We start from the raw sequence: 9,348 nt of genomic DNA on the forward strand, positions 1-9,348 counted from the left end.
GGATTCAATAGAATCAAAGTTTTTGCTTTCTCATAGTGCAAGGTAGCTTTCGTCATTTCTCTTGCCCCTAAGAGATGACCGCACACACTCGACTGCAGCCTGCATACCAGAGACAGTCTGAGTTTTCTTCTGCAGTGAAATGTTTAGACATTCAAGCTCTCCAAGAACAGCAGAGGCAAGTGTGAGGCCCAACACAGTCTTGTCTTTGCTGAAGTGCTCGAATAAGCCACTGGCAGTTGAAGCTGTCTTGGATGCAGTTTTTGCCATCTCCTCTAGGCTGCTGAGTACCCGCTCATACTGCCCTAGCACAGCTCTAATAGCAGTATTCCGCACAGTCCACTTTGTTGGACATAGGGGTTTCAGGGTGGTCAGATTTGTATCTTTGGACGTGGCAATTGATTCAAACATGCTCTTAAACTTTCCTGACTGGCCATATAGGACACCTAACTGATGGACCCAAGAAAGGGAATCCCTGACTAGTGGGGAGGCTGAGCAGCCAGCCTGTGTAATCAGATTTACACAGTGTGCTCCACAATGGACATAGAGGGCTAATGGCTGCTGCCTCTTCACAATTGCCTTTGCACCTGTGTATTTTCCTGCCATGTTTGAGGCACCATCGTAACTCTGCCCACATAAGCCAGACATGGGCAAATTGAGCCTCAACAACACATCAGTTGCCACTTTCGCAATGCCCTCGCCTGTTGTCTCCGACACCCTGTATAGCCCAATAAACTCCTTGTGAGGGACACGGTCATGGTCAACATAACGCAGACAGACACTCTCCTGTTCAGCACCAGAGACATCTTGAGTACCATCAAAAATGACTGAAAATTGTACAATCGGAAGAGACCTAATCTCAGCTGCAATGCCTCGAATGACTGTATTGGCCATGATGTTCAGAATTTCATTCTGTGCTTTGGGGCCTGTGTACATTGTGGTACGCTCTGTTAAACACTTCAGTAAAATGGGTTCATCCTCTTCTGCCCTGAGTTTCAAAAGCTGGTATAAATTCCCACTATCATCCGTGTGGCCTCTAAAGGCTTGTCCCTGTCTTACTACATGCCGCACCGAACTAACAATTTTCATCAAGCAATGCCTTGCGTCCTCCTGCTGTTTACCCCACGCGCTGGATAACTGGACACTGATTGGATTTAGCTGGTGTGCTGTTACAGTTACAAAGTGGTGGTGGGTTTGGCAGTTTTGATGTGCTGTGAATTTTTCAATGGCTTTTCTCCAGTTCCTAAATCCTGCACTAATGAAGGCAGCATCTGCTCTTCGGCCAAAAGATGGCTGGCTTGAAAACCCTTGGCTACAGTGAAAACACAACACTCCTTTTATTGATGGATTATAATGTAGCCAGGGAAAATCGCAAAACCATCTCTCTTGAAACGTTGGCAAGAGTTTGCGGTTCTATAAATTGTGGGTGTGGCTGATATGGTTTTGAGCCATCACTGAGGTAACTGGACAATGCTGTGCCACTGTCCCCTATACTGGTGCTGCTGGCAACAAGGGTGACACCTGGTCCTGCCGTGGCTGTGACACGGTCCTCTGAAGTCTCTCTCCTTGGCTCTTTCCCTTTCACCACCCTCACTGACTCACAGTCTGTCTCCTAGAAAAGAAATAAGGTGTTTGCTGTACTCCTAACTACCGGTACCCAAAACTACACAATTAATCACAACAGCAATACCATTACCTTAAACAAATCTTAGTTTAGTCACCAGTTTAAGTTGAGTGGGGGTATCCATGGCATTTTCCAATTATGTCCCTATTTTACAAATCAAAAAAATTGAGAACCTTTCATAATGTTGCCAAACAAAGACTCAACAAACTTACCTGAGACTCCCTGTCTCTGCCAATCTGTCCCTGCATATCTGTCCCCAGCTCTGCTGTCTGTGTGCCATCTGTTGCCTGCTCTGCCGAATGTCATATTTCCATTAGCATTTCACTTCTTTCTTATGAACATTTTATCAACTCGTCTTTGAGATATTAGGCTACTAGAGTTCTTACTTTGCGTTTTGGTGTACTGAAAAATACTCTGATGTCCGTCTTTTAACTTTTTTCTGACATGTTTCTACCTGGCTGGCTGGCTGGCTGGCCGGTCTAGCTGCACACACACACATTTACACAACACATGCTGCAACGTTTTGAAATTTTAACATAGTTTGTTTCATATTGGCAGGTTTCCAACAAAAGCTGAATTTGCAAAGCTAGCGAGCACCAATTCCGTTTCTGTGGTGTTTGCTATAATCTTTGCTACCTGGTTAAATAAAGGTGAAAAAAAAATAATTCACTAGCGACAATTTAGCTTTTGCAACGAGACCATTAAATATATTTAAGACAATGGTATAAGAGAGTGTAGTTCTGTTCAGTTTGGACTTCAGTTTATCGCTAACCTTATCACAGGGACTTTGAAGCACTACAGCTGCATGCTAATCTTGGAATAAACTGACGATAGCAAATATTTCATTTTTGACGACGCCACATGAATGGAATAGGTACTAGCTAGCTTGATAGTTAATGTTTGCTTTAGTTTGCGCGCTAGCTCTGCAAATTCAGCTAGTGTGTGAACCCTGCAACATTAAAAAAATATATACATTGCTATGTCGCGATTGACTGGATTACCTCACGTCAGTTACGTACATTGAGTGCCTTTCGGACAGTAGATACGAACCCTCTATTACCTTGCCAGCTAAAGAACTGGCAGTGGATCAAACCATTGTGAGGCAAAGGGTGGGGGGGTCGCAATCTTGTGAAACTTAAAAACGCGCTATTAAGTGTCTATAATCAGCACAAGTGCTTTCATTGCGTATTATTAATATTATTGAAATTACATAGTTATCTTTACAGTGATATATTGGGGGGGACAAATCATATTTTTTCCAGGATGGGGGGGTCGTGTCCCCCCCGTCCCCCCTGGGATTTCCGCCTATGAGAGTGCCTTTCGGACAGTAGATACGAACCCTCTATTACCTTGCCAGCTAAAGAACTGGCAGTGGATAAAACCATTGCGAGGCAAAGGGTGGGGGGGTCGCAATCTTGTGAAACTTAAAAACGCGCTATTAAGTGTCTATAATCAGCACAAGTGCTTTCATTGCGTATTATTAATATTATTGAAATTACATAGTTATCTTTACAGTGATATATTGGGGGGGACAAATCATATTTTTTCCAGGATGGGGGGGTCGTGTGTCCCCCGTCCCCCCTGGGATTTCCGCCTATGCTACCAGTGTCTGTTGGAAAGCAAGCTGAACCAGGTTTCTTCCAGGATTTTGCCTGTGCTTAGCTTGATTCGGTTTCTTTTTACCCGCCAAATAACTCCCTATTCCTTGCCGATGACAAGCATAACCATAACATGATGCAGCCACCACCATGTTTGAAGATATGAAGAGTGGTACTCAGTGATGTCTTGTGTTGGACTTGCCCCAAACATAATGCTTTGTATTCACGACATAAAGTTAGTTTCTTAGCCACATTTTTTTGCAGTTTTACTTTAGTGCCTTATTGGAAACAGGACACCTGTTTTGGAATATTTGTATTCTATACAGGCTTCATTCTTTTCACTCTGTCATTTAGGTTAGTGTTGCGGTGTAACAATGTTGTTGATCCATCCTCAGTTTTCTCCTATCACGTCCATTAAACTGTGAAGGTTTTAATGTCACCTTTGGCCTTATGGTGAAATCCCTGAGCGGTTTCCTTCCTCTTGCAACTGAGTTAGGAGGGATGCCTGTGTCTTTGTGGTGACTGGGTGTATTGATACACCATCCAAAGTGTAATTAATAACTTCACCATGCTCAAAGGGATATTCAATGTCTGCTTTTTAAATTATTTTTACCCATCTACCAATAGGTGCCCTTCTTTGCGAAGCATTGGAAAACCTCCCTGGTCTTTGTGTTTGAAATTCACTGCTCAATTGTGGGTTACAGATATGAGGTCGTCAATCAAAAATCATGTTAAACACTATTCATGCACACAGAGTGAGTGCATGCAACTTAGTATGTGACTTGTTAAGCAAATGTTTACTCCTGAACTTATTTAGGCTTGCCATAACAAAGGGGTTGAATATGTATTGGCTCAAGACATTTTAGCTTTTCATTTGTATTATTAATTTGTAAAGATGTCTAAAACAACACTGTGACTTTATGGGGTATTGTCAGTGACACAAAATCTCAATTTAATCAATTTTAAATTCAGGCTGTAACATAACAAAATGTGGAAAAAGTACGCCCTCTCTGCTCTAAGAGTTGTGCAAAGTTTCCACCAAGTATTTGAAAATGTGGAGTAGGTTGTGTAGATCTGTAGGAAAGAATATCAAATGTAATCCCTTTTTAGATGTAATTTTAAGGCAGCAAAATATCAAGACCATGCAAGGGGTGTGTAGACTTTCACTAGGCACTGTACATGGATCTGTAATGTGTGTATTCCCAGATATACTCGCCAATTATCATTTTATTCATATGAGGAATTTAGGGCTCTGTTTAATCTTTATCGCTGAAGCGTTAGTAATTCAACGGCAACTTCCAATCGAGTCGACATATGCAGCGTTTGCAGTGAATGCAGTCGCCACGAATGTTGATTTGTTTTTATTTCACACACACACACACACACACACACACACACACACACACACACACACACACACACACACACACACACACACACACACACACACACACACACACACACACACACACAGTGTTGGTCTGCTAAGAATGCCATGCCATAATTGTTAATAAGATGGCCACAAAGAGGCTGGCTGGCTGGTTATGAAGGGGCACATTTAACACAAGGCATCCCTCTGGAGCTGCCAGAATTAGAATCTATTTAGGCTGGGGATTTCCTGAGTACTGAATATTAAAAGGACTCTTGTATATTGCCCTGTTTCTGTTTGTTGCTAGCCAAAGGTGAGCACAGGCATTATCCCCGTGAGATATTGTTGTTCCACATCTAAAGTGAGTTTTGAACATTCCTGTCAGGCTTTGCAGCGGTCCACCGACGAGCGTACGATATACGAGGTGATCCAGAAGATGTTCCAGGTCATCGCTCCCCCCGCCAGGAATGTCCAGCCCAAACAAGCTCAATGCAGGAAGTGTGCAGTGGTGGGGAACTCAGGAAACCTGCTGGGCTCTCAATATGGCTCCTTGATAGACTCCCATAACAGCGTCATAAGGTATGGCCCAGAGAAAACATGACACAAGGCAGACAACACAACACAATCAAACATTCAAACCAACCATTAACAGACATAACAACCACAATAGAAAATCCAAAGAATCATGCTTATCACACCACTAAAATGCGAGAGCGGGCATTACACAACCCCATCACTGCCATGATCCAAACAACCCACCGCTATTCACATTGGCAGGATTAGGCAATAGTGAGCCTGATGAACCGCAGTGACCAGGCTTCAGTTCCAGACACGCAACAACCAATTTCCTCATCTCCTGCAACCAGTGAGGCATACCACATGAGCTCAATCAACACCATAATTAGTTAACTATTGGTTAAGTCAGGTGGTTGACTGACTGTCTGGAATGAATGAATGAGTACAGTACACTACAGCGCAGTAGCTGCAGGGTTACCAGGTTAAATCTAATACAGTGTCTGATTGTTATCTCGCACGCCATACATGACATGCCTGTGAACTGAAGCAACGTTCTCGCTTTGCTGTCAAGAATGAATAAAGCCACCACATCAGGGTTCGAGGCGGACGTGGGCAACAGAACGACACACCACTTCATGTACCCTGAGAGTGCAGTGGACATCGGCCCTGGGGTCCACCTCGTCCTGCTGCCCTTTAAACTCCGCGATCTACAGTGGGTAGCCAGCGCCCTGTCGACGGGAGAGATCAAAACGTAGGTCCACTCTACGCCAATTACAAGCTTTTTTACTGTCACTCCCCAACATGCAGTAGGGGCATTTGTGCACTCAACTGACTACTGCATGGTATGCGTCTGACTGACTTAAACAGATGGTGTAGTTAATTGTTGACATTGTTGACCTTGATCTTATCCTAGGGCTCTATCTACTCTCTCTGGAATGTGAGATGTAATCTACACCTCGACTAGGCTGATATAAATCCTCATTATTTAGTTGAGTGATTTCCTTTTTGAGTGCCATTATTTCTAAATAGTCTACACTTTCTCATTCTGAACTTCTAACGTGAGTGGGATGGATGTGGCGTCGTGACAATGATCAAGAGCAGCTGCTCACCGATTTGACAGCTCCAACTTAGTCACACCTCCGCTACAGTATGTAGGTGTAGGCTATTTCCGGTTAGCACTTGAACGGATTGAATCTAGGCCCTAGTCTGTTTTGAATGTTTTTAGTTTTTTACATTTTATTTCACCTTTATTTAACCAGGTAGGCTAGTTGAGAACAAGTCTTCATTTGCAACTGCGATCTGGCCAAGATAAAGCAAAGCAGTTCGACACGTACAACAACACAGAGTTACACATGGAATAAAACAAACATACAGTCAATAATACAGTAGAAAGAATCTATATACAGTCTGTGCAAACGAGGTATGTGACAGTTGTCTTTGTTGTGTAAATTTCTACTGTTCCGTTTTTATCGTGACAAATGTTTGGCATTGTAAATGAGAACTGGTTCTCAACTGACCCACCTGGTTATAAATAAAGATAAAATAAAACTATCTTATTGTTGTTTTTGTTTCATGTTTCTTCAGGACATACATGAGGGTGAAAGATCGAGTACAGGCTGACAAGGATAAGGTAAGTCTTGTCTTTACTTGACAAAATGTTGACTGAGGCGCCATACAGGTTGCAAAATAGTTGGAAAGAGTTTGTGATGTGCCAATACCATGGCACATGGTTTATGAACTGATACACAAAATAACACTTGATTCAAAACTTTGCGTTATTCTATTTAAATTATTATACAAAATTCTGAAAACACGATTTATAATGTAAAATTACTATCTACAGAAATGTTATGGATATCAAAATCTCAAATAATTTATATATATATTTTGTTTGCCTTCACCTCCCTTATCTCACCTCACTTGCTCATATTGTATATAGACTTATTTTCACTGTATTATTGACTGTATGTTTGTTTTACTCCATGTGTAACTATGTGTTGTTGTATGTGTCGAACTGCTTTGCTTTATCTTGGCCAGGTCGCAATTGTAAATGAGAACGTGTTCTCAATTTGCCTACCTGGTTAAATAAAGGTGAAATAAAATAAATAAATAAAAAATAACTAGATTTTTGCAATGCAATTACTGTGAAAAATGTAATAAAAATGCCATTTATGTAAAATGTGTGTAGAATGTACTGTACATGTAACAAAAGAAAAAGCTGGAAAAAAAACACGTTGTAACGACTTCTAGGAGTAGTGGGTGCGGAGTCAAGCGCAGAGAGCAGAGGGTTTAGGACAATCGTAATTATTCCGGTGACAGAAACAGTCGCCCAAAACACCAGGCGCATACAAATGACCGGCCCAAAAACAGGACCCAAACAGTCCGGAGAAAATAAGAAAAATGCACATCCACAAAACGAACAGAGGAACAAGCCTGCACAAAAGCAGGCGGGCATAACCGGCTTAAATAGCCCTAACCAAAACCCAAACAAGAAACAGGTGTAACCAATAAGACAAAACTAAAAGAAAAGGAAAAGGGGATCAGTGGCAGCTAGTAGACCAGTGACGACGACCGCCAAGCGCCACCCGAACAGGAAGAGGAGCCACCTTCGGTGGGAGTCGTGACACACGTTTATTGTAATGTTATTTTTTTTTATTGTCATGTTGGATAAAATTTAATTATTAATGGACATTGTGTGTTGCGTTACAGCTAATCACCCTCTCGGTTGCAGGTAATGGTGATGAATCCAGCATTCTTTAAGTACACCCACGACCGGTGGACAGAGCGCCATGGCAGATACCCATCCACGGGCATGCTGGCCATAATATTTGCCCTGCACATCTGTGATGAGGTGTGTATCCTTTGATATCAAGAGCCTTATCTTTAGTATGAGAAGCCTGGTTGAAAGTAAACAGAATGCTAATAACACTAGTAACGCTAAATATTTCTGTCCTTCTACAGGTGTCGGTATTTGGCTATGGAGCAGATCAACATGGGAACTGGCATCACTACTGGGAGGAAAACAAGTACGGCGGCGCGTTTAGGAAAACCGGAGTCCACCATGCTGACTTTGAGACGAAGGTTATCCAAAAGCTTGACGCAGAGGGCAAAATTAAGCTGCACAGGAGATGAGAATGAGCGGTGGTGGTGTGTACAGGATGAAACCATTAGAGTGTAGTGGTCTGGTGGTCAGAGACAATCAAATATGTGCCCTGCTCTCTGCAACTAGTGCCTATGATCAACACAAACAACCAAAACCACAAACGGGAGTCCTCAAACCACAACAAAAACTTGAATCATGTACATTTTATTGTGTTACAGCCTCAGAGATCTACAGACAGTTGTGGGGTCTTATATAGACAGATGTGTTTCTTTCTAAATCCTGAATTGGCCACAGGTTGACTTCAATCAAGTTGTACTGACATCTCAAGGATGATCAAAAGAAATTGGATGCACTGGATGCCCCTGAGCTCAATTTGGAGTTTCAAAGCAAAACGGTGTGAATACTTAGTGTCTTCGGAAAGTATTCAGACCCCTTGACTTTTTCCACATTTTGTTATCAATCTACACACAATACCCCATCATGACAAAGCAAAAACTGTTTATTAGACATTTTTGCAAATGTATAAAAAATAAAACAGAAATATTACATTTACATAAGTATTCAGACCCTTTACTCAGTATTTTGTTGAAGCACCTTTGGCAGCGATTACAGCATTGATTATTCTCGGGTATGACGCTACAAGCTTGGCACACCTATATTTGGGGAGTTTCTCCCATTCTTCTCTGCAGATCCTCTCAAGCTCTGTCTTGTTGGATGGGGAGCGTTGCTGCACAGCTATTTTATGGTCTATCTAGAGATCTCGATCGCGATCAAGTCCGGGCTCTGGCTGGACCACTTAAGGACATTCAGAGACCTGTCCTGAAGCCACTCCTGCATCTTCTTGGCTGTGTGCTTAGCCACTCCCCAGTCTGAGGTCCTGAGTGCTCTGGAGCATGTTTTCATCAATGACCTCTCTGAGCTTTGCTCTGTTCATCTTTACCTTGATCCTGACTACTCTCCCAGTCCCTGCCACTGAAAAATATCCCCATAGCATGCTTCCCCGTAGGGATGGTGCCAGGTTTCCTCCAGATGTGGCGCTTGGCATTCAGGCCAAAGAGTTCAATCTTGGTTTAATCATACCAGAGAATCTTATTTCTCATGGTCTGGGAGTCTTTAGGTGCCTTTTGACAAAATCCAAGTG

At 42.4% G+C, this 9,348-nt stretch overlaps 1 protein-coding gene across 3 annotated transcripts in view; it reads left to right on the top strand.

Moving 5' to 3' along the window:
• The window catches only part of LOC129814796 (CMP-N-acetylneuraminate-beta-galactosamide-alpha-2,3-sialyltransferase 2-like), a 32,823-nt gene extending 24,059 nt beyond the window's left edge, over positions 1 to 8,764 (top strand). For 2 of the 3 annotated variants that reach the window (XM_055867829.1, XM_055867828.1), the window contains exons 3-7: positions 4,974 to 5,167; positions 5,676 to 5,855; positions 6,689 to 6,734; positions 7,836 to 7,955; positions 8,066 to 8,764. In XM_055867829.1, coding sequence (XP_055723804.1) covers positions 4,974 to 5,167; positions 5,676 to 5,855; positions 6,689 to 6,734; positions 7,836 to 7,955; positions 8,066 to 8,236 — 711 coding nt within the window. In that variant the 3' untranslated portion in view covers positions 8,237 to 8,764. The remainder of the gene's footprint in view (positions 1 to 4,973; positions 5,168 to 5,675; positions 5,856 to 6,688; positions 6,735 to 7,835; positions 7,956 to 8,065) is intronic. The other variant, XM_055867830.1, reaches the window with a different exon arrangement.
• Positions 8,765 to 9,348: the final 584 nt, after the last annotated feature.

Source organism: Salvelinus fontinalis, chromosome 18, assembly GCF_029448725.1.
Source record: "Salvelinus fontinalis isolate EN_2023a chromosome 18, ASM2944872v1, whole genome shotgun sequence".
Classification (NCBI taxonomy): Eukaryota; Metazoa; Chordata; class Actinopteri; order Salmoniformes; family Salmonidae; genus Salvelinus; species Salvelinus fontinalis.